This window comes from Colletes gigas, unplaced genomic scaffold, assembly GCF_013123115.1.
Source record: "Colletes gigas isolate AHSC1104 unplaced genomic scaffold, ASM1312311v1 Colletes_gigas_Sc00004, whole genome shotgun sequence".
In the NCBI taxonomy this organism is placed as follows: Eukaryota; Metazoa; Arthropoda; class Insecta; order Hymenoptera; family Colletidae; genus Colletes; species Colletes gigas.
In genome coordinates this window covers 1,217,152-1,243,805 of record NW_025106633.1, presented here as the reverse complement: position 1 = coordinate 1,243,805, position 26,654 = coordinate 1,217,152, and the positions used below count along the sequence as shown (strand labels likewise).

Genomic DNA, 26,654 nt, shown 5'->3' with positions numbered 1-26,654 from the left:
ACCGGACAACGTGTTCACGGGTCAATTTTGCGTGAAAATTATTCTTTAAAGGGACAATAGGAATCAGTTTGACCCTACCAACGACTACCGATGATTTAACAATAATAAGATAATTTCTCGCTATGTAAAATAATGCCTTTCGTTCACCACCACATTTTAAAAACATTCTCATCCGAACGTAACACGATTAGGCTACAGGAGAAAGCGCGTAACTTACTTTTCGCGTCGAGGAACGCGGCGGATTCGTGGCTCGAGGCATCGAAGTCACCGCATTTGCGTAATTTCGTACGGGTTTCTACACGCCGAGCTGACTATCAAGGTTGGTGCGAAGAAAAACGCGCCGTATGCCACCGAATCGTGTTCGACGATCGAGCAATTTCCCGGTCGACGGAGAACGAAAACGCGATCTAAGCGGGAGAAGATTAAGGAATGTAAACATTTAAAAAAATTGACTTTAACAGAGAGCTAGGGCTGGCGGTTCGGTTTAAATGTATTTACAGAAGAGACGAGTCTGTCGGAGGGAAAGAAAGCCACCGTCTTTTCCACATCCGTTTGTAAGGGCGCGGCTGTGAAATGCGAGGGTAGTTCGACCCTCTTCTCGTTGAAGCCAACCCTAAATGGCAGCTCGCCAAGTGTGCTAACACCCTCTTCTGCACATGCAGGCGCCCTCTTCTCTCCTCTTCTCCCCGTCGCCCCCGCCCCCACCCTTTTGCGACACGCACGTCAGGTCCCATTCAATGCACTGGCTACACTCTCTTCTGTACTACACGCGTGGCTTTACACACAATGCTCGCAAACACTTTGCATTCGTAAACATGCGTAAACAACAACGCCGATTTCACACCTAACGTACAAACCGCGCGCTGAAACTGCATAGCGGGACGCGGACGCGGGGAAGGACGCCCATAAATTGCAATACGCGTCGGGATTAAGCTCGCACGACTTATCGCGTATTGCTGGCGAGCAAAGCCGGTTTAAAACTGTTTCTGTTCAATTTTCTTCGTAATCTTATTTTATCGCGGGCAAATTGCGATCTTCGAACTTGCTCTTCCACGCTGAATCGCGGCAAATAGCGCCAGCCGTTTCGTATCTCGATCCTAGAAATCGTACGAATCGTTCTCGCAACGCTTTGCACTTTTCGTTTCGTTACGCGTGTACAATTAAAGAGAGAGTTATCAAAATCGAACACGAAAGTGCAAAGAGAACCGTGGAGAATTATTTCCCATGCATTGCGATTGCCAAGTTGGGTTGTTAAGGGGAGTTATCGAAAGTTCTTTTTTTTTCACGGAAAGTTCAAGAAGGACAACTACGAACTTTCGCAGACGCATCTATCGATTTCAAACGTACTACCTGAACTTTATAATCAATAGTTTAGGTGTTCCAAGCTATGATGTGCTCGCTGACCAAGCATAACTGGTAAAATAAACAAACTATCTTTTACTGTAAATATTGGAATATAAATAAAAATATAACCGAGGAGTTGAAGGAATAGAAAATTTAAAGGTATCGCGTGAAACATCAAACTTTATTTTTGTGCAGTCAGATTTTATATGAAGATCAATTTTTAGAAAATTATTTAGACGTTCGTGAAATAGCCCTCGGTTCCAGCCACGAAATATTAATTAAAAAAGTGTCAGAGGGAAGGAAGACTGTAACTCCCCGGAACAAAGAGTCCAGGATTAGGAAATACGTCGCATACACGCTTACACGATCCCCAAAGGAACAGGGATGGAGCAGCGTCGCGTAGTCTTGATAGGTTGAATTCGGAGATTCATCTCCATATCGCCGGAGGTCAAGTATCGATAGTGGTGTGCGCTGCACGTTGCTTATAGATTCGTCGTAATGCCCCCGGCGATCGAGGGTCAATAGAAGTACGCGGCAAACGAGAGTTTTGCATCAGCTAGATTAGGTTTGAGTTGAAAACCGACAGACAGAAGTTTGATTTGCTTCGACCACGACTCTTTGATTCCCGGTATCTCTTTGACGCAGTCTCTTATGATCGTTCCCGGCGGTGTAGTTTCTGCCTGGGCCAAGAAGAACCGGAAATATCCGAACTCTCGTTTACCTAGGCTTTTATTGCGATACTTAAATATCGTAATGTATTAACAGCCTCGGGGGATGAACGTGAAATTACAGTCGTTTTTTATTCAAACGGAAACCAATAATTACGAAGCATGTGCTCTCCGACCGAAAGACTTGGCAAATATTGTTGCTAATTTTCGCTGTACCGTTCACCCCTTTTTTATTAAGCAAAGAAAATCTTCAAAAGGACACCTCGTTCCCCAGGGGGGGAAGGATCGAAATAATGTGGGATTTTTACTCATTAAAACCTTCATGGTGGGCATTCTGGGGTGCGCAAGGAGGGGCCCTTGGAACACTTACGAATATATATGACTGTACCCTCCCCCTCGTGCCATGCTCTCCCCCTATCCCGACGGGATGAATTCTACCGTATCTCCGTGTAAAATCTATCGAAGAATGTTTCAACGGATGGACAATGCCAATCCGGCGTCAGTCTCTCGAGACTATTACTAAATATTGAAAATTCGATGAATGCATAATCGTTTATCACGAAATGACTCGATTTTTCTTTTGTGGCAAGATCATCTTTTATCGAAGAAAATCTGGTTTCGAAAGGATTCTGGGCAAAGTTGGGCCTGTTCCCGAGCAATCGAAGAAGAACGCAATTTTTAATTGGTTTTCGCGAAAAGTCTTAACCTTTCGCTGGCCACAAAGCTGCGAAGTGATTCCAAAGTTCTCGCGCTATCGGAAATCGAGGTTCTTCTTTTTAACTTACTATGTTCTCAGGCAGGATCTCGTGCCGTTCAGATTAAGAAACTCCATCGAAGACGTGATTAAAGATTAGGTTTCCTGTCTGCCCTCGGCATAAGCCACGGTTTTTATCTCGATCGATTAAAACTTGAAGTTTATTAGAACCTTATTAAACTGACGACTTACGTATTTGAATAAAATATTTCGCGGGTCCTTTGAACATTTACAATCCCGTCTAAAAACTTTACATCACGACGATGATAAAAATATTCTGTTTTCTGAATAAGTAATACCTTCGATGAGAGTAGTATTATCGAGGATGAAGAGCAAAATGTTAATTAAACAACATCGAGCGATTTAGGCGTAATTGTCATGTTTTTTCGATAAATTATATGCCCTTGGAATCTTCCTAGCCAAGAGCTCTCAATTCCAGCTGAAGTAAAAGCGCTTTTGTGGTGCGTACCGGCAATGAACGAGAGCCCATCGTCCTTCCTGACCATTCAGCACTATAAAGGGAGCTCAAATATTGGTTCGGTTGGCAATTATGAGTGGTTTTTCACTGGATCTCCACAAGCATACCCTTCGGTCCTGTTCTCCGCGTCTGCTTAATTACGAGATGTTTGCGTTTCTCAAAATTAAACACCTCTCGGTCAGGGTAGCGCATCGCAGTAGCCCTCGGGCTACTCTAAACAAATTTACATCAAACTGGAGAATTCGCCGCAATAACCGATCATAATCCTTCGACCGATTTCGCTTCCAATTTTTACCGAATGCACAACTTTTTTTGTTTCCGTTACTATCCATAATTTGAAAGCTCCAATGTTTTAGAACGAACATACAGGAGTTAGAATTATTCGAACATTGATCAATATAGTGGAATTCACACTTGTAATTCATTCACAGCAGATCAATTTGAACGAAACAGAGACGTTAATTTTGGGACGATATCGTACACGATAACAAAATTGTTTTCCACCGATATAATTTAAGGGATCTCAGTAGTAATGGCAAATTAACATCGCGTCGTTTCATCCTTTATATCAGAATGGTATTCGTTTCGTAATTTAGAAAGAATGTGTTTCTCATTCTTGCTAAATTGTTGGAAACCACGTTGAAATTGATATTAACCGAAAGAAATTTAATTGCGCGTTTAATTTAGATCTTTTTCAAACCCGTACTTGCGAATAATGGCGCAGCGTACGGAGAAGAGGATCTCTCTGTAATAGTGGTATTTAACGAAAATGTCAAAACACGTTGCCGCGCTCGTGGACGCGGGGATCCTACATTTTCTCGCAAGTACTTGCTCGTCCTCCCGTTTGCACATACAGGACGAGCTAATTAAAGCGTTACAAGCTGTTTCTAAGTGTAATTCCCGAGGAATAATCCGAGCGCTCAAATGGAACCACCGATCCTCGTCGTATCATTCCGCTGTTATGCTTTTCGTGCGGTGGAGTAGAAACTTTCTCACTTTTTGCGTAATATCGGTCCAACGCGCGTGATCGAAAAACGTAACTTACCACCTCCGTGCACGATAGAAAGAAAATTGGAATACGGAGGGACGGGGCGAATTTCACGGGGAAATCTTCGCGGTTTATTTTCGTGGCAGTAAATTAACGGTTCGCCGCGGGACTTCTCGCGAAACCCCTTCGCGATGTCTCGCCCCGTTAGAGCCCTGTTCTCGCGCTGAAATTAGTGGAAGACGAAAGAAAATGGTAGCTCTCCGACGAAGAAGTAGCAAATCGTCAGGCTGAAACTTCCCCCCTTTTTCCCCTCTTTATATTTTAATTTTCGTCGTTAATTATCGCGAAGAAAGTTAACCACCCGGTGGTATTTGTTCGCTTTTACAAACTTCCGAACCTTCATCTCCATGCATTTTTATAACTAACAAGGGATCAGGAAAACTTCCTTCATTCTGTGTTAAACCGTTGTGCGTTAAATTTTTGCATAGTGAAATTGTTTAATCCAAGACGAATTTCCCCGTAATGGTGTCGCTGGTGAAACGTAACGCGATTATCGTGATATTATGCTAATGGTTGCGACAAATTATAGAGATCATTGTTGAACGAAAATTGTCTGTTTTTTAGTCTCACTTTTAGATAAACTAATCGTCTGTTAATCTCTGATATATATATATATATATTATAAATTTTGTTTCTATTTTTAATGTAATTACACGTGCAGATAGAACGGAAGAACATCTCGTTAATATACCCAAAATTCGTAAGGCTATTCTTCAAAACTGGAGCAACTGCTCTAACAGAGATACATTAAAACTCTATATCATTATAAAACATAATTTAATCAGAGAACCAACGTTGCGCACCGAAGTGAAACGAAATTGTATTCATAATATTTCACCAACCGTCGAAACAAAAAATTCTCAAAAATACCAGTTAGTTAGGAAGTTATTATTCAAATTCCTACAGAATCAGTCGCGTCACGAAATTATCAGAGTTTCCCCGACGTTTACCAAGGAAATACCCACTGTTTCATTTCACAATGCTTATAATTACGGGCGTCGAGGAAAACGAAGCATCTCGAAAAAAGTAGAACCGAACGGGCACACAGACCGCTCTGACGAATATTGTGTTTGCGACGATGGCCCCCTAACCCCCCTTTCCCCACCCGCGTTTCAACAATTACGCCGTTTCGCGACGTCACGTTCCACTGATCATTCGCAAATAAAGAATGAAAATAAGAGACGGCGGTAGACACGGAGAAAATGGAAGGTGACGAGCTACGTGCTTTGGTATCAAGCAGCCGCGAGCTACTTCCGCGAAGTTTAATTAAATAACGAGGTGACGTCGTGGACGGCGTGGGTGCACTCACGCCGCGAAGCGAGACAGAGAGGGGGATGGGGGGTTTGAAGGCGAGAGAAAGACAGCCAGAAGTGCAGAAGCCAGCGGTAAGAAAGACCGCGGACTTGGAAAAGGGGATGAACTCGGTCGAGGTGCCAAGTTGCTAGGTGACTTTGCTAGTTATTTAATTAGTCCGGAGACTTTCCTTTGCTCCACTGCATCCCTTCCTTCCCTTTGACTCTTTTTACTCCACGGAGCGCCACTTCCTTCGCCCGCCTCTTCTTCTGCGATGTCTCGGGGTCTGTCGGTGCCTTTACCACGACTTCCTTTATGACTTTCAACGGACAATGTGCAGCTTCTGCCCGCCCCGCCAACCCATCGACTTATTGTTCCGTTTGGTCATTTCTGCGTGCCCCTTTACGCGCTCGTTTCTCACTTCAGGAGCAGGGGGCGGGAGGGGGGGGATCTGTGCGATCGCGTGGAAACGACGGGAAATTTTCACTTTGAACTTCCCTTAAGGGGGTAGTTTCGCCCGGAGATTCCGAAGAATCGATTTTTCTTTACGTTTGTTTGCCCCGAAGCAGTTAGAAGACGTCAGTTACAAAGTATCTCCGTTATCGAGAAAATTTAATAAATACCCTGGTCATTGTTCAAGGTATCCTCGAAATCATCGTTTACAAATTCACGATAGAATTAAGTAACCTAGACTTTGATAAATTTAAAGCGTAAACCTTGGATGCAGGAAATATCGATCTCTCACTGAAACGGAAGTAACCAGATATTCTATAAAAAATTCCCCGGGAAGGATTTTCGAGAAACCGATACGAAAGGAAAATGGAGTACCGCATTCTACTAACATTTAGTTGGCTCTCGTTCGCGATGGCGTGGAGTCGACGTAACCCTCGATTTTAGCCGATCGCAGGGACATAGAGAAAAAGTAAGGAGAAACCGAACGAGAGGAGGGAAGAGCACTCTGTTTGCCACGTCCTTGAACGAGGAAGGCGAATAGATTCCCCATGGGAAACTGGCAACCTTTTCCGACGTTCGTCCAAGAACCGGCTTCGATCGAAACCACTAGCGGAAAAGTAACAAAAGCTTACGAGGGCTTAGCCTGGTGACAGGATGATTGCTGGTATTATCGGAATTACTCGAGGGCGAATTGCGCTATACGCCATAACGAACTCGCAATTACACGAAAATCGTGCGTTAACCTCATCGCCGGAAGTCCAATGGACCGATTGTTAAATCCCTCGAGACTACAGAGTTGGAAATTCTAATGGGTGTACTTTCGCCATTTCTCCAGTCAACTTGATCCCCGGCCGTAACAGTAAACACGGTTGGAGCTGTGTTTGCTTAATGAAAAGTACGTGTACGTGAAGTCTATCCTTCAAAAGAAATCAGCATGGGGGGCGACAATTATTCTGATCAACGTGTCTTATTTTCGTTACGGTTGGAAACTACCGAATTACATAGATTTCTATGCGAATCTGGCTCTCAGCAGGGTTGTGTAATTTTTATTGAAAAGAAAAATTCATACAGAGTGGATATTATATTTAAGGAAAGAAGAGGAAAAGTATGCGTATGATATTGAAATTTTTAAAAAACATGAACAGTTAATTTCAATCAAAATTCAATCTGTTAAATTTAAAAACTTGTTCATCTGGCGTACAAGTTACTCGAAAATACCGTGAAGTCGCGGGTTCTTCCCAGAAAATTGGCAAACACGAAATCGTCGTACGTGTGGGGAAATTCTCGAAGAAATATTCGAAGATACGTTGGCTTGCACACGCGTTATTCGAATTCCCTTTACACGTTCTTAAGAAATTCCACGAACATCTGCTGCAGCCAGAACAAAAGAGAGAAAGGAGTCTGCAATCGTAACAAGAAAGCTCCACGAAATTCACTGTGAACGCGACCACCCTCCGTTGTCGATGTTGTAATCGATGGCTCGCGTAAAGTTCGATAATCGATAATTATTATTATCGAAGTGCAAATTCGTGCATCGAGAAGAACATTTTATTTTATTTATTCCTCATAAAAGCTCTATCTATACATCGAGTTTCATTAAACTCGATACGTATCACTTGATGATTATAAAAAAACTGCTATCTCCTCGGTTACTGACGTAATTGCTTAACGTTCAACGAGTACCAAACACTAACAATAAGCGCCAGAGCACAGTTATTACAGAGACAGTGCCCTATAGCACTTAATGTTGGTATTATCTGGGCACCAAGTACCTACACGTATTAGTAAGCAACTAAGCAGACTGCGGAGTTTCCCGTCTCGTCGGAACTGCTATCGACGCTAATTACTATAGAGCACTGTTATCGAACCACGCATATTGTTTCGTTAAAATACAACCGGGCCTTCGAAATCTCTCGCGGCACTTGATCGCCGACGGAATATAATGCTCGCTCGGGCAAAAAGATAACAAGAGACAGCCCCGGCGACAAAATCGAAAGCAAATGCGACGTGGCTGACCAAACCAGGACACGATTTCCGTAGTTGTCGCTACAATAATATGCCGCGTTGCATAAATAAAGCATGCACGCTGGACGTGATCAATATTGGATGTGATGAAAGTAAACCGGTAAAACGTCGAACGACGCTCAACCCTCGTCGACGCGCGCTACCGTCTGTGTAATTTAATGCCGGGTAAATACGCCGAGCGGGGAGTAGTTTTGCACTGTAATCTAGATGAATCTGCTGGAAGGGCCACTCCCAACGAGCATAGGTCTCCGTCAATTACAAAACGATCGTAAAGATACGTCCTCGGGACACTTTCACATTAGTCTTTTATTTTCCTATACGACGCTGCTCGGACGTTTAACAAGAACGAGCCCTGAAACCATCAGCGCGGGGAAATTTCCTTTAATCGGAAAACGAAAAACCGATGTTGCAAATTGGAAGCGCGGTCAGCTCGATGGACGTTGCTAGAAAATTACGAGTCTCGACGGGGGGATCGTGGAAAAAATGAAACGTTCGACTAGGAAGAACGAGATACTTTCATCTTTTTGGCAGCTTTCATTAAAAGTAATTAAATTCCTATGGGTCTGGTCCGATTATGCTCCGCGACAGGCGAACAGAGCACATTGTACGACGGATTTTCGGATCATTACTTGACCGCAGACCCCGCCGTATGGCAGGATCTCCCTGTTCCTGTTTGTATACCATTTTCTTTATTAAATTACATTTGTTGTCACTCTTCGTTTGTGATAAACCCCGCAATAACGGGATACGTAGTAGCTGTTGTACGGGAAAAATGAAAAATCCAAGGTTAGTGATAATATGGAAAATGTATCTGTAATGTACATAATACGTGGATCTATGAAAATCTATCTACAGTAAAATTCTAAGACTAAAGAATTTTTTTCTCAAAAGTGCGTAGGATTTCGGGAGTATGAGTATTCACCAAAAGTGATTATAATTCACCCCTGCAACCGAAAATAATTTTTTTAGAGCGATTTGAAAATTTTTTTTTCGCCGAAAAATTTAGACACCCTGTCGATTTCTCTTAGAAATTAGTGATTGGTTTTTAATAAATTTGTTTGACGCTCTACAGAAAAGTTGTTTAATACTTTCTTGTAGGTACCCATGAGCTCTACTTCCTCCCAAAATTTCATTGAAATATATTCACTATTGCAGGAGTTATGGTCGTTTGAAAATTAAACCATTTTTATGGGGTTTTACTCACTTTACGGGGTGAAGGAACAACTTTTCTAATATTTTAGGAATTTCTACATATTGTTGACTAAAATACGCGTTGTTTGCCTGTTCAAACATTAAAATCGTCCAATCCGTTCAAAAGTTATGACGTTTTAAACATACGCATGAAATTTCAGGGAAACATATCAACGTATGGTCAGGCATTATATTTTCGTAAAGGAATTTTTTTCTTGAAAATGCGTAGGATTTCGGGGGTATGTCTATTCACCAAAAATGGTTGTAATTCACCCCTGTAACTAAGAATAATTTTTTTAGAACAATTTGAAAATTTTTAATTTTGTCGAAAATGAAAACCTACTGAATTTTTTTCTCGAAAGTGGATAGGATTTCAGGGGTATGTTTATTCACCAAAAATGATTGTAATTCACCCCTGCGACCGAAAATAATTTTTTCAGAACGATTTGAACATTTTTTTTTCGTCGAAAAATTCCTGCTTCTACCTCTTAACAATTTTTCTTAAAAATGCGTATTTGACCACTAATAAAATTGTTTGTACCTTGTATCTTTAGTGCCTGTTCATAAATCTTCTACTTATATTTAATTTTGTATAGTTCTTGGTAAAATCTTGGTATTCTCCGTTAAATTTCCGTCATATTTGTATCATTAGATAAATATGCAACGGGGGAAAACGGGAAAGTACCGATTCGAAGATTGCACTTCACTGCGCATCAGAATGTAGACGTTCATTTTGCACTTTTATGTCGCAAAAGAGGTGTCGAGTGGTTTCATAAGTAGAATGTGGCTTAGCCGAGTGCCACTGAAAATAAGAGACGTCGCGATATTTTTCGGATGTAGGGAGACATTCCGGCTGGAAATTTATCTTCTCGTAATAGCAACGTGGCAATGCCGTTTTCCGGGTGTTGTCACGTCCCGTTCGTTCCCGTACGTGTATGCCCCTTTGTCTACTTCGTTCTTTTTCTCCGCCCTCTCGCAACATCCCTCTGGGATTCGGTCGTGTCCGCACTATAATGGCATTTCGTGTCTCCACATTACACTTGCTGTCTCGCCTGGTACTACACGTTTCCCTGCGTTTTACACTTACGTCTTATTTGTTTCCCTCCCCAAAATATATCGCAAATTTCCCGTATCGAGGGAGCCCTTGCGATATCAAGACGCATGTGAGATTCCAGAACTCCGTATTAAAGCATACCTCCTACAAGAAACCTGTTTCACTCGCATCCTTAATATTATATTTGTTATCTAAACTCTTCGAAGCGAAATTAATTTGTTCTTTGCAATTTCACAACTGGAGACTTCGTTTCTTTTCTATAAATCATTCACGACGGAGATATTTTAAAGAATATGAGAAATAAATGGTCGACTTAGTATACTTTTACTGCACGCACGTTAAAAAATATTAGGGAATGTTTACGAGTGAAAAATAAATTTGTCTTTCAAATTCTAACCATCTTCGTCCCTGTTACACGATGACACAACTGTTTTCTCCCGTAGAACTTTTTCGAGCCTGCCAATTTTTTGCGACGGCTACATAATTCGCCATTGCGTATCCGTATCCACCCTTTCTCTGTTTTCCTTCCCCGACATTTACATCCAACTCTGCACGTATCTTCTTATAATCCTTGGAGGCTCTCCGTACGCCTTCGTTTCACTTCGCAAATATAAAAAGGGCTGAGCAGACACGTGGTTAGTAACTTTGTCAGCGTTTTTAATCCCCGCCCTTTATCCCGTCTCTGCTTTCGCTTGTCTCGCGGCTCCTCTTTCTCTCTCTCTGTTTCCCTCGTACGTTGAGCAAACAGATGGGCGTATACTTACGCGCGCTGTTTTTTCGTTATTTTTTAGCTTCGACGCGCAGCCGTGGCCCTGTGTACTTTGCAAAACCAGCCATTGTACCAATTACGCGTGCTCGCGTCTCACTCGCTGAGATTTAATAGCTTCATCAATGTAATTGATTCGTTTGATCCGTTCCCGAACGCACACACACGCCACGTGTCGCGATGGTAACTCCGACGGCAGTTATCGAGCATATGGACCAACGATTTGCACTCGACTACGTTCTGCGTTTTTTCTACGCTCAGTATCGTGCAAAATTTACCCCGGAATACTTCGTCTCGGAGAAAAATCAGACAGTGACTAAAGGAAGCTTGCCCCTGCCATTTATTTACACTACAGACGTGTAAAAATCATCGGTATAATTCAGGAAAAGTATGAAGCTTCGAGCAAAGATCATCGTGAAACGATACAGGTGCAGTATTGTCTCGCTATAAGCTCACAGCTCGGGATCGACTACAAGCACATTCATGTAGAATGATTTATTTAATTTTACTCGTTTGGACTGGTTTTACAAAATTTTCACGCAGAAAGGGCTAAAAATGGAATATTTTTACCGATGCATTAATATCATCGCACCGATATGGAGTCTTCGGATCTCGTAAAAGGTAAGTCTGGCGTGTAACATTATGGTCGCTCGAGTGCATCCAAGGGGGATTCACCCCAGTTATGGGAACGACGGAGCATATATCCGCGGGAAGAGTTCGAGCATATAGTGAGAAAATACTGTACGTGGCTAATTGGGTTATAATAATCCAGTCACAAAGTATGGAAGAGACAAGAATAAACAAAGCTAACGACCTTCGTGATAGAACGAAAGTGCTCGAAATTGAGTAAAAGTTAAACTATTAGGATTTAATAAATATGGTGTACGAAGGTAACACCCAAGATCACCTGCACCGACTGAACCAAAGAAACCGGTCCTCGTCCTCCGTTTCCGCGACTCCTTCGAAAACCATAAGTACACGTAGCTGTAATACGATCAAATAATTCCGTGGATGATAAAAAAAGAAGGAGAGAAACACGCTTTACATCCCCGTTGGAGAGTTGCCAGCGTATCGGAAAGGCTGGCATTCGCTGGTATAGCCGCGCAAGCAACGCGCGTTAACGCTTCGTGAACGGTGGAGGGGCGCGGAGGGGCCCGCAAAATAAACTTAGACATGTTTGCCGAGCAATCAAATATATGAGTGGAAAGTCTCGCAGGCGTTATCGATTGGTTCGAATCGACTATGGCGGCATAGGGGCGAAGAGGAAAGAGGGAACATTGGAACGTTGGGGTGGCAGGGGGTCGACAGAGGGTTCGAGACGAAATGGGAACGGGGGAGATCCACGAAACTATATAGTCCACATCGTTGGCGGCGGAGGGCCGAGCGGTTTGTCCAGTGTTTGTTGTTCGCCGTTGTTCAAGGGGCAAACATAGTTTTCGAGCCGACGAGAAGGAGCCGCTGGAACAGTCGAACAGACATACATACACGCGACGCTCGTGACCGTGTACGTGTACGTGTACGTGTACGATCGTTGCGTGGGTGTCCGCGTGGGGAACGTACACGCGTCCGTATGAAAAACGTGGACTGCACGTATACACGCGCGCACACGCGTACGTAAGAACGCGAACTTTCGAGAAATTCGACTCTTTTATTCCTCGCGTCCTTGCTCCTGTCTGGTTCGGAAGCGACGAAGAAAAATCTCAGGAGCGCGGCCTCTCGGGGAGATCTCGCTTGCGCAAGAAGGGGACAGCGGAATGGGCCACAACGCCTTGAAAGCTCGGACAAATTCTTACGATGTCGTCGAACGACAGGGGTTGAATCGCAAGAAAATCTTGTCCGCGTACCTACGCCTCGGGATCGCTTTCGCCGCCAAGTTTGATCGTGCCTCGCCGTTCTTCTCGCAAATTCCTCCATAAAATACGCCCGCCTCGCGCACCGACGAAAAATTTATTCGCGGCGAACTCGAAGTTCGATGGCGTCGGGCTCGTCGAGTCGCGAGATTGTTGTTTAGGCTTTAATAAAAAAAACTCTCATCAAGGGGATGATTATTAGACTACGGATCTTTATGGAAATTCGTGTTTTTATTTATAGAATTGATGAAACGAGAGCTTTCTAGAGGGTTGTGCCTGCCTCTAAATAATTCGTATCTCGCTTTAACGCTGGCTGCCACGTCACCCATATATGAGCGACAGAACTTTTAACAGTGGAAACAAAACAATTAATTCTCAAGTTGAAACGTTGATGAAAATAAATTTTCATAGGCTTCATAAATTTAAAAAGTAACTATTAGGACAACTTTTAAGTTCTGTAGTTTACAATTGACTAAAATCAAAGTTTTGGTCTTGCAAACAATTTTAGGACTTCAGACTGGCAGTCAACGTGTTAAATATCTCTTATATTTTTGCATATTGAGTCTGTAGTTTTTTGTGAATTAAAATCTGGAGTCTAATAGTTATAGTTATTAGAAATTGGAATTAAAGTCTAAATAGATTTTAATTAGAACGTGTAATAGAAACGAATGAAGTAGATATCTTCGTTGGTTTCTAAAAAGGCAGCTTGAAACAGTTTATTTGGACCACATGATAATATACGATTGGAAAGCACCTGGTCAGTGGCCGTGAGCACGTGGTTAAATAATGTAAAGAGCGACAATCGGACCATTAACTCCAGTCCGTATCCATACCTCCACATTATCATTCCGAAGCAGTAATGTACGTGGTTCTTTGGGTTCGATTGCATGTACGTAATGTTTGTTGTACGTTAAATAATATATCACAACTGTAAAAATTAACCACATTATCAGTTTCTTTATACTTGTTCAAACAATATTCGTTTAAACATCTATTAAAAATTTTGTAAAGATTAACAACGACACGAATAGAGATAATCAATTTTCTAAAAGATGGAATCTTCTTTGCAAAATTTTATTGCATATTCTTTATTTACTTTTGTACAAGTAATCTAATGTCTCTCGAAATTTTAGAACACTTCTGAACGGTTCACGAAGTTTTAAAAGTTTGAATATCGATTACCAGTCTAAAATTGTCTTCCAGCCCCTGCTACCATTCGAATAACGATCGGAAGTTAAAGGTAGATATCGAAGTCTTAGATTGCGACGAGATTCTGAAAAGGTCCAGCACTGGAACAGAGATATGGAAGATGCTATCGTGCCATACTCCAGGAATAAAGCCCTCTCTTCGCCCTAATTCCCTTCAGACCTGCCACAGCCTTTTCACATATATCTCTGGATATACTATCTACCGATCTAAATTTTCAAATTTAACCGAATCAATTATTTTAAATACGAACACATGTGGTGTTATAATAATTAAATTATATTAAAGCACCATCACGGCTTATAAAAAGGGCAAAAAGACACTCTGAATAATATATCAAATTCACCCCCGTTGAAATTATTTTGAAACGCTGAAACGAAGAGCGATAGCGTTTAGATGGAAGCTATTTTTCAGTATTGTGCTCTTGCCACGATACGCACTGTTATTGCTCTAAACCAGGAATGGTGTCCCGGATTATGGAGCATTTCTCCGTTCGTGGTAAACATCTTTTATTAAGTGCACGTTGCGCTCCACTGGCGCGTCAATTTTTCAAAGCACCCTCGAGTTCTTTGTCTTCGTGTCTCTATCTGACTATAACGATAAGCGCGCGTGACAAAGAGTAGGGGCGCTTAATCGTTTCATCATCGCCGGGGATGGTCTCGATTCCACGACAATGGCAGAAACGGAACTCCTTTTATTCCTCTTCCCGCGAATCCTCTTCGCGAAGTTAAATCGGCTAACGTCTTCCAAGTATCGACTATGCGGCGCGAAGTTTCCCGTACGCGAAAGTAAGCCAAGAACCGGAAAACTTACACTTCAGCGTATTTTATAGTCATTGGCAACATCGCGATCGATACAGAACTAAAGGACCATCTTCGAGAATTGGCTACTTTCTTTATTGCTGTTGGGGGAACAAAAATTTTTAAATAGGAAATTAGAAAACAATTTAATAATCACTTCGAAAACAGGCAAATTATCTTTTCCTGTGTCGAGTACTAGGAGTTACTATATTCGAAAATTGTCCTTCGTTCGAGTATTTTTTTGATTTATTATGCACGTACGACGAGACGCGGATGAATTGTTATAGACGATTAACAGAATATTTCTTTCAATTTCAGGCTGTGCGTTCGTGAAACTTTCATCACATCAAGAAGCGCTAGCGGCAATCAATTCCTTACACGGTAGCCAAACTATGCCGGTAAGTAGCTTTGTCTTTGCTCAAAATTCACTATAGAGTGTTATGAACATTGTATTTAATGAATATGCTTTCCGTACGAATTGCATATAAAATATTTATTACATCGTCACAACTAAAGGAGATATCTAGGTATTTTAAACGTGACATCTTTCGCTGAAAATCATCGGCGTGTCAGCGTGTCTGTCAAGGTATTAATGACGCAGCTAATTATCCGATTAACCGGAGGAGGGGGGGGGCAGCGAAAAATGCGCATAAAATTAGCATAGGAAATGGTAGCTGAGGATAACACAGACGACGAAGCGTACCGTGGACCCACGGATGGTCATTCTCCGGAACAGTTAAAGCGTGCAGGGGTAGACAGCCGTAGTAATGACTGTCGTACTTGTAAATACCCTGCGCCTGCAATCTAATGACTGGCCAAACAGGAATCTGCATAACACTTGGAGAAGTGTGGGTCGCCTCCTTCTTCTTCGTCGAGTCTCCCCCCGTTGGCCCCGCGTCAAACCGCCAAACTTTCTCGGTTTAGGGTCGGACCACGAATTCCCAGTTGTAATTGAATTGTCAGTGTGTTCCGTCCCGGGATTCCACCTGCTGATTGGTGAAAGTTCGCAAAGCTGCTTCCCGAACTTGACCATACTGCATTCGTCTTCCAACCTCGTCGTTAATATCGTCCAACCCGTCGCTCCCTTACGTCTGTCGATGTATCAAAGTTCCAAGCTCTCGTTGCTATTGTGCTTCGCCAGGTGTATAATAAAAGCGTGGCCCGAATTGCTCCGAAAACTAGACCCTTTCGTCGAGTTAAAAATCATTCAGATCTTTAAAATTTTTCTTTTATTTTCCGGAACAAATACACCGGAATTCGTGGCGCGTTAAAAATGGAGATTTCGATGTCCGTCGGAGCAAGAGGAGAATCGTGCATTTTCCAATATCGACGAGGGTTTTATTTTGTTATGCGTGGCGAACGTATCGCGTATGCGAAATCGCGGATTGCGTCGACTTAGAGCGCGCGAAGGGAAGGGCGTGTGCGAATATTACTCGTTATAACGCTCTAATCCAATAGCGAAACGCGGGGAGAAATTGCGGGCACGGAAGAGGAACTTCAGGATCGTGCCAAGGACCATTTGCCCTTAAAAGAGAAACTGACATGACGCGGAACGTAATATGCAGATCGCTTAATTATCACAACGAATTATGCAAATTTTGACACGAACGTTACGAGATTTCGCCGTGTCGCATTGGGCGCTCCCAGGGTGCGGAAACGTGGGACGGAAACGAAGCACGCAGTTTGCCCTTTCATTAGGGCCGGTCTAGATTTGTTAGCCTCGAAGAAGCGTTAATAATTCACGGAACCCACGTTCCCGTAAAACCCATTAAATCGGCGACAGAAACGAGACTTTCGAGTTTACCTATTTGTTGTGTTTCGAAGCGCGAAGAGAATTTTTTCAATCCTGATACACGAAAACATTTTTTAGGTTGAGATATAGTTTTTATCATGAAATTAATCTAGCATGAGATAAAAAATTCTGGAGGTGTTTAGTTTCTACAGTGTTAAAATTATCATCCCTGATCGCGTGTTGCATAACTATTTGAGAAACCGTCGACGCGCTATCAATACTTCGAAGTAGGGTTGTCTAGGGTCTCGAGATAATCTCGTCTCGAATTTCCGTTCCGAGACGAGACCCGATTGTCAACCAGGATCCCGTTTTAAACGAAATTTTCGAGGAAAAAACGGGTATTTCGGATATAAACGTAAACCGAAATCCCGGATTTTAATTAAAAATATGAAAATTCGTAACTTCTGCGATCTTATAACGAAAGAGTAAAAGATAATAGAAATTTAGAGATACATACATCGTTATTTTCATACGTATCTATCGCACAGAGATGTTTTCTTTTCAAAAATACCATTCGATATGTTTTCGTACGCCATTGCAAGTGCTCGTTAAGAAAAATAACTATCGATGATCCTGAAATCTGAAAAAATATGATCTTGAGGAAAATATTCGTTCGTTCCAATGGAATAATGTTTTTCCGTGAAATTTTTTCCTGCTATCGATAGCAGGTGAGGTATTTAAGGTCGTGTTTTCTATGTATGAAAATAACGATTGTTTAACCCACTTCGTAGCTTCATTTGTTCGGCCCTATTGATCGCACAGAGCTCCCCAAGGTCTCATTTTTCTTCCTACGCGGTGTAATTTCAGGCATATTCTATGCATCTTGCCAACCCGGAAGCGCGTGAAAAATTTGACGAGACAATTTATAAAAATGACTTTTGCATTTTTTAAATCCAACTTCAAAGCACTACAAAAGTCCCGGTTCTATTTATCGTAGAAAGTTTTCTAGAATCTTCCATCGCTAAAAACTATTTAATAAAAAACGTTTCACATCATTCACTATTATTTAATAATAAACTTAATCCTCTTGTCAGTCATTTGCATTGTAACTTTTGAATCGTGTGTTCCAAGAAGGACAAGCAATTGATCATACACACACACAGATACCAGATTTAAAAAATTCGAAGTCGTCAGTTTGGATCTAACGAATCCAATTCGTATATAAATACGAATATACTTGATAATTTCTAGCAATCGCTGTATATTTAAAAAGCGTATATTTTCTAAAATGCCAACTGTATTTAAGCCGCCACGTGTGATACGGCCGCGCTGAACCAGCCAAATGTTTTCCCTGTTCGGTATCCACGCGAAACGTTCACCAGAGAGTTGCTTGCATAAGGGGTGAGTGATTAAGTGGTACGACGGTACCGTATATACTGGAGATGCTTCAGGGTACACGGTAACCGGCTGCAGGACGAAAACGCTTGGCTCGAGGAAGGTCCTTGTGATGATTAAGGCCTGTTAAACCGAGGGATGCGCGTATTGCGTTGGAACCTAGCAGATATGAGGGATCTGCCGGAGTATTCCAAGGACTCTCCACATCGAAGGAGAAGGAACAAGGGCGGACAGAGGGAACCAAACGGAGGAAAATCCCGAGTCCCCGTCCTTGTCGAACAAGAACGTTTTACCTATAGATCCCGGGTCTCCGCGCGATCGTTTGGAAATCTCCGTCTTCGAAACGTCGAGCCTCCGTTTTCCTCCGTCGACAGACACGGTAATAGAAAAACGAAACGTTCTCCCCAAAGATTTTCGCGCGCGAAAGCTCTTAAACGGACAAGTTTGGTTCTCAGAATGCAAACGAGCAAATTTAAAAACGAGATTCGACAATCCGCGAAACATTGTTACGGACTCGATTGCGTAAAAATTGCAGTGCTATTCCGGCTTTACTGCGTTCTAAACTGCACTGGAAAATTGTCTGGTAGCGTAAAAACGATCAGTTTTCTCCGAGAATATCGACAACATTTCGAAATAATTATTCCAAATACGAGCTATCACATGTTACAAAATCACCCCCTTTTGTGACCCTCTGCGCGATCTTTTACAAGAAAAAAAAAATTGTAGGATGCAAATACCTGCTCTGCACGCTCGGCAGGAGCGTATTTCGGGCAAATAAAAGTAAAAACCGTCGGGAAAGTAACGGGGACGAAATCAATTTTATCTATGTTGAAAAGCTGCGCATTTACATTTATATTGTAGACAGACGATATTTCCCTCGGGAGTCGACGCGTATCCGGAGCAGGTGAATTTGGGAATCGCGACGCGGCATCAACTAATCGATGATTAAACCGAGGTTGTTACGATGAAAAATTGCTAGTCGCGGGCCACGAATTCCCCGATCATTTTTTTTTTTTCTCTCTCTCTCTCCCTCCTGGCTGCTTACTGAGCCGAATAATGCGGTTTACGCTACTCGAATTGACAGCGCGTTCGCACGTCACGCGGCGCGAGGGCAATATTTCTCCAGGGGCTCAATATTTCTGCGAGGTTCGCGGTCCGTCTCTCGCGGTATGTGACACCGGTGGAATGCGAGCACGACGACCTCACGCGTAGTTATGCCTTCCGAAGCGTGTGACATTTCTTGTCACGCCTCGCAATACGCTCGCGAACCGACCCTAACCCCTCGCGCCGCGCTCCACCTCCCCGGCCCCGACCGCCACGGCTTTGCAAACTCCTGAAATGTCTCATAATAAAAGCAAACCTACGGGAGAAGTGTTTTGCCAGAGTGTCGGCTAAAACGTAGCAGGACGTAACAGCCGTTTCCAGCGCAAGAATTTTACGTAACGTTGCCTCGTTTTTATTTTCGTTACCTGCCTTTGGGGCGCCCCGGCATCGTGGAAATTAAGTGCTCCGAATAAAAAAGCTCCCCGTGACGCTCCACCGTCACCGCCTGCTCGGTATTTTTCAACCCCCGGAACGTATTATTTGCAAAATGCGTTCCATTAATCGCGAATTGTTTTTCGACGCGTTTAATAACTCGAGGATAAAACCACTTCTATTTTATGGATTTTGCGCGAGAAAGTGGCTCGAAGTGATCCAGATATTGTTTGTAACATGTACTGTGCACACATGAGAAGTTGTCAAGCCTAGCCAAGCTCTCGCGTACGCACAGTAGTGCCAATAACAATGGACGCTGTTCCGTTTTGGAATCCTAATTGACCAGTCTAAAGACTGGCTGGCGTGCGTGGGAAATGAAGAAAGTTTCGCGTCGGTATTCGATTTCTGAGGAGATCCTTTTGAGCGAACGTTGACACGAGCGGTTAGATAGCCGAAGTTTAAAAGTTCGTTAAGCCGGTAAAGGTGGTACCGTGCGTTGTGGGTGTATGTAGAGGGGGGCATCGGTGGCAGAAGTAGCTCTCCAGCCACGGCGGATGTTCCTTTCTCTCCGTGGAAGCGAACGAAAAGTGGATGGAAGGAAATTGTCTCTGCATTAACGGAGGCTCGGAAACTGCTTCCAACATTTAATTAAAGACATTCCCTGAGTAATTCCCTCGGCGGCTTCGTAATTGCATTGCTTTTATCTTCGGTACAACTGTTACTTGTTTGGCGAGTCTTTCGTATCGGGAGTCAGAACGTACTAAATCCCTGTGGGCAGGAAAAAGTACGGTCGAAGAAAAAGAAACGCCGATCGAAGGCACCGAGACACGAAACCCCCTCGATACGGTCCCGTACTTCGTAAGGGATAACCGTTCTTACGGGGTTGATTCTGAATATTGCTATTATCATGATTAAATTTAAATTGGAGCGAATTACGGCATCGTGTCTCCGAGCATCCGCTTAAACGTCGATCGACTTCGTCCGCGATAGCGTTGGCTCTAGCGTGACCGAGAGCAAACCCGGTTAATGAGCAGTGATTGCGATTTTAAGGCCAGCCACCTCCAGTCGTATTCTTCAACCGGATTGCTCTTTAAATTTACGAGACGCCCTTTTACCAAAATATCCTCCGCGAGCCACGAAACGGAAACTGATATCGACGTTTCACGATCGCGTCGAAATATCTTTCTCTACGGTTTAACGGCTCTCCCGCCGTGGAAATAAATTTTCCGCGCGAGCGGCAACGTTACATCGGGTTTATCGACGCGAACGGAAACGAAACAAATATCAAGATGTACACGCTGTTAACTTTTCACGAACTGGTACGCCCGGTCTGGATCACGCCGGGAAGAGATTGCGCAAATTCGAAATATTTCTGCCCGTCGGCGGGCCCCGTACCATTCAACTTGTAATTTGAAATACATCAAAGAATTGGACGGTTTGCATCCAGCCAGCGTTTTGAGGTCGGGCGGAGGATCACACGGACAAGAGGCAATCGGCGTTCCTGCCGGTCTTGCGGGTCCGGTTGCATCTATTGAAATTACCACCTTTGGAATTGGCAAGTGTGATAGTGCGGCTAACGGGAAAGCCTCCAATCGAGTAGGTAATTGCTTCATTCCGTTCCCAAGTCTGTTGCAATATCGCGCCTCTGTGAGTCGAATCGTGACGTTCAAAGTCTTTGACCAGCCGAAAGGATGATAGATTTTTCAGATCCTTTCCAGATCGAATGCATAAATGTTTTCTGCCGCTGTTTTATCTTACGTCGCTGCTCTCGCAAAATACACGCTAATAAGAACATCGTAACAAGCGTTTATTCCTTTATTTTTTTATAAAAATTATGTCAAAAATATCGGAGTGGGTTACTGAATTTTGAAATGTTCCTTCAGTAATATGTTATTTGATTGTAGGTGATGCGGAATGACTTTTTCAAAAATCTTGTCTGAGAGGCTAAGAAGATGGGTTCGTATGTAGTCTGCCTGATTTGGAAATGGAAACTTTGGCTGTTTTTCAATTATTGGAAAAGTATGTACGATTGTTTATGGATGTCGTGTATCTAGAAGAATGATTTTGAGTCTTTTCTTAAACTTTTACTATTTTTTTGTTTGTTAGGTCTGCGATTGATTTATAAACGTAGAGGGTGAAGGGTTACGAGGAGAGCGTTAGGTTCGGTGTTTGAATTTCCTATTTCACAGGTTGTGCTTGTGGTGTAAGAGTTCAGTGAAGAGGGTGAGTGATTTGTGGCGTTCTAAAAAACGTTGAAAGCGTTCGCTGGTATTTCAGCTTCCTTTATATTTGTGTATTCGTTAGCACTAACCGTTGGAAATGTAGGAATGTTGTGTTTCTAGTTACTTTACACGTAGTCCAGAAAGTGTTATTTATTTCTATTTCCTTCGTTTCTTTATATTCTGTGTGTAGTGGACTAAACTCGACCAAGTTAGTAAATTCAGAATCAGAAAAATGTTTTACTGATAGCTTTGTCAGTATCTTCATTGACTCAAATGAATTGATCGATACTGCGCTGAGAGATGATTGATGAAAGTTTTGGAAAGAAATCAGTAATGTCCAGAGTTAGTTAAACTGGCAATCGATAACTCGAACGCAATTACGTAATAGTTGATTTACGTCAAAATGATCCCTTAAAATGGCTCGCGGCGAGGCTTGCGCCCCCGTATACTTCAAACTATAATAAGACTTCGTGCTTTTATTCCGCTGGTTTAAAAAGGACAACTTAAACAGTATCATGCACGGGATAAACATAACGAGCGGAGTGTGGAAGCTTGAAAATTTCTACCGGCAATATCGCTTGGGGTTGGCTTTTTCTTTTCACGTGTAGTTCAGAACGTTGGATCGGAATTAATGAACCGTAATCCCCCAATAATGAGGCTTCGGCTTCACTGGCTTTGATACGACCTCGGCACCCTTCTTACCCCGCCGCTCCGTTGTCTATCGGTCCCTGTGTATCGATGTACATATGTGCTCGCGTAAATGTCACATACGCTACACGACTTAGCAGGCCGATGGTACGCAGAGAGAGAGAGACCAGGCCTTCCGCGTGTCGAGGCTGTCGACGCGAGACAAATTATTTTTCTCAACAACGCGCGTCGATGCTTTTCACCGCGTATAACGAGTTGTTCGAGCGGTTCCGCTCGTAGAGAGAATACAAAATATCCCTGCCCCTCTTTCACGGTCGCTCCGCGGCTTGTCGATATTTTTCCCGGTTTCACCGGAGGACCGTGAATATTTTTGCCGCGCGAATTTTACCACGTCAACGATGACTTCGACGTTGCTGACGCCTCCCGTAATTCATGGGAAAAGGGACGAGAAAAATTTTCTCGTTCGATAATTTCGTTACGGCCACCGATAGCTCGCCCCCGCTGCAATTAACGAAGAATGTATCGTCGAACATCGAGAGTCCTTTGGTCTCTAATTTTTTTGATATTGCGTTCTCTTAACGCCTCCGTTGAGAACATCCTGGACCCAATATTGTTTCGAATTTCTCGCGTACGAGTTTTGTGTGTTGGTACCGCTTGCCGTAACGCCGAAAGTTGAATGCAACTATGAAACCGGCATAATTTGTGTTCCTTGTAAACCGTGGCGGATGCTGGTTTCCCCGGAACACGGTCGGTTATTCGAGCCCTCGGCCATATTCGACCCGGCTGTAAACGAAACTTTTAATAATCGCGAGCCAACCGTTCCCTTTTCTCTCGAGGAAGCCTTTTCTCCGCGACGCCCCGATTACACTCGACGCTCATACGCGTGACCACCAGCAAAGTGTTTCGTATAAAATGTTAATAGAAATGTCACGCATCGACACCGACGGAAAAAGCTTTTTACGTTCCCCGTGAATTCGACGCCGGTCGAGAATATTTTTTTTCATCTCGATCCATTGTATTCGACGTCCTTCCGTCGAGCGGATATAGCCTGTGAAAGCTCCTTCGAATAAATTAGGCGCAAATAAACGCGTGGGAAGAACAAAAGATACGTCTAATCGTTCTTTTACTTTACTTTAATCTGCGATATACTTGTTCCGCGCGATATCTGACCCCCACATTCTATCGAATCTATAAACTTTTATACGAGCTCGTTCTGCTGGCGTTATCTAACGATACCGTACGAGGGATGGAAAAAAAAAAGCTCATAAAATTTGTCATAAATTCCAAGTCAGAGTACACGCTTTCCGTGGCCTTTCACAACGGATCGCGGTTCGAACACAATAATGACAGAAACGCTTTTACAACGTATGGAACAACCCCCGTACACAGAGAGCCCCAGTTTGAAGCGTTACAGACTATTTTGAGGACGGTAAAAAGATTTTCTACCCAGCGTGCTTGTTTTGGACCAACGAACGATACCATCGAAATTTCGAACTCTGGAACAGCGTTATTTTTTGCGTCAAACGAGTCCCGTTGATTCTTGCAGATCATTTCGGAACATGGTTTACAGGAGTTCTATTTTTTAAATATTGCTTCGTTTTAAAAAACACTATTCTCGATGTAATACCACAAAGTAAGAAGATTACATCAAACAATGATACCAAAAGGGACAGCAGGAACTATAAAACCATCGAATTCGAAAAATGGAAAATAGAAAATTGTTTATATTTTACAACTGTTCGTAAGCTCCATGCGTGGACGCTGCGCAACGTCGATCGACAAACACATTGCGAGCGCTTTTGGCCAGTGTAAACCCCGGTAAAATCGGGGCCACGAGCAAGTTTGAAAAACATCGAATTTCCATAGGCCACGGAGCGACCATTGTTCGAAGGAAAACGTGCTCGCGACTCTCGAAGCGTCACGGATTTCAACCGCGGACCCGCTTGGGTTATGTACCGTAGGACGACGGCGTTCCCGGTAGGTTATCCGGTACGTGATTATGGTTAGGCGGGAGAAAAAGGCCGGGTAAGCTTCCAGGATAACGAACAGCGTTGTAGACGCCTGTATGCGGTCAGGTTACGCGATCGTGTCTGCGCGTGTGCACGAAACCGCGCGTAACGAAGCAAAATTTGTACAAGTCAAAGTATTCGAACGCGCGCTGCATTTCGCGTTAACGATTTATGGCGCGATCTGTTCCCCGTAAGTGGTTTCGAGGGTGTATTAAATTGCCAAAAAAACAGTAGTATATTGTACCTCCACCGTACTCCACTATACTTGTACTAACGACCATTTTGTTTTTTTAAATATGAATTCTCTTCTTCATTGAGGATCCTACAATTCCTGTTATAGAATTCGCTCCATTGAATGTTAGACGCCCAAACAGAGGAAACTGAATGATACTAGAGTCGAAGAATCAAATCGTATCCACATTTCTTCCACTTGCCATCTTTCCAGCTCCGCACAGTACATATTTCCACTGGTGTGACCTAATTCCAGCCAATTAACCGAGATCTTACTGGCCTATGGTGATGTTCCTTCACAACGGTTGATCCTCGACAGTGGGAGGGGGACTACAATGCCGTAAGGTGGAACATGGTCGACCTGGTAGTTCGTTCCTTCCATTGTTTTCCGCGTTCAGGCCGACTGTTCCGTAATTCTTACGCCCGTAGGCGTATCTCGGGATCTTTCACCGATCCGTTGCCTCCCGATGGAATCTGTCGCGCCGCACGATGTTCCTGGGCGATGTCGTCGGTTTTATTTTCGTTGGTTTCTCGGCGTCGCGATGCTTTGGACCCTGCAACCGTCCTCCGTAATCGAATCAGCTCTCTGCCTGGCTCCACTTTGCCGAATTCCCCGCCTCGTCAAACTCCGTCAAACGAAATCATCCGTCGAGTTCCGGCGGTTAGTGACAGGCGTTCGAAGCTGCGTCTTGACAGGAAATTTGGAACTTTCGAAACTCGACTGATCTTGATGAGTCTTGGAGTTGAACTCCCCGATAAAACATCGAACAATATCTGTGGATATTTTAACAAACGTACGATGGGACGGAAAGTGTAGAAAGCTCGAACGTAATGCTACTTGGATTTAAAAACGACGAGTGTTGTGGAAAGCGTAGCGAGTATGTTAGAAAATAGACGCGGTAAAGAATATCGCGCGACGAGAAGCATGAATTTCAATGAGCGTGTCAACGGATTACAATATTACCATGGTTATATAAACGCAGACACGCCCCGCATTTGCATTGATAGCATGAGTATAATATATCGTCCGAAGTTCAAAAGCTGAGCTTTTCTCTGCGACCGCAATAGCCACTGGCCACCTGTTGCCTTTTCATTTATATTTGAGATGTACTGAGCCCGTCATCGCATACTTATCTCCGTAAACGTTTCCAAGGGGAATGTCTTTTCACGGCGAGAAACTGCGCGAAATAATTCCCACCCTTGCCAGAGATTCTCGACTTATCGACGATCCGATTCAACGTAACACGCACAAATATTTCATGCCAAAACTTTTACGAAAACTCGTTGGTCCCCGCGATTCAGATTTAATCGTAACATCTGGTTGATAATCACGTCTGCCTCGTCTTTCGAAATGAGAGAAATTGCCGTGTAATTGGCGCGCGTGTCGAGGGAAAACATGTCAGGCGCGACGAGGGGTTTGATTTCCTGCAAGTAATGGGAAAAGAAGGTCTCGAGCTTCTTTGACAATTACGTACACCGTTGAACCGACATTGTTATCGAATTTTCCTGCGTGCATGTAAATTTCTAAGGCACGAAACGCCCACGTGGTCCCGAGAAAACGCGAGATTCCAGAAAATTATACAGCTTTGCGTCAGCGACGGTAATCCCATTGTTACAGCGTCGCTTCGTCTCATGGAAATTACGAACCGGGACGCTGGCCAGTAGTATCTGATCCTGTATTTCGGACTTGCTTGTCATAGAATGGTAATTTACATTGTGAGCAACTTAATCTTGACACGATAAATCGTGTGAGTTCGCCCTCTAGGTGGGCCTCTCGTAATGCATCGATCGCGGTTCGCGTGGTCGCTCGATTAGGGTAATTCTCACCCACGACGCGTGGAATTTTTCAAAACAAAATAAGTCAAAAACTAAATAATTATACTTAAGTTACACGCGTGCTCCAAGAATGTTCAAAATTGATTTTCTCGAACGCAAAGTCTCCTGAAAATATTTTACTCCACATTTGTGACTTGTATTTTTGAGAAGATTCACCCCATTCTGCCCTTACCGC

The 26,654-nt window shown here is 43.2% G+C and overlaps 1 protein-coding gene across 2 annotated transcripts in view; it reads left to right on the top strand.

The window, feature by feature from the left end:
- The window catches only part of LOC122405486 (CUGBP Elav-like family member 4), a 464,283-nt gene that overhangs the window by 419,353 nt on the left and 18,276 nt on the right, over nucleotides 1-26,654 (top strand). For both annotated transcript variants that reach the window (XM_043410277.1, XM_043410275.1), the window contains one exon: nucleotides 15,249-15,328. In XM_043410277.1, the coding sequence (XP_043266212.1) occupies nucleotides 15,249-15,328 (80 nt within the window). The remainder of the gene's footprint in view (nucleotides 1-15,248; nucleotides 15,329-26,654) is intronic.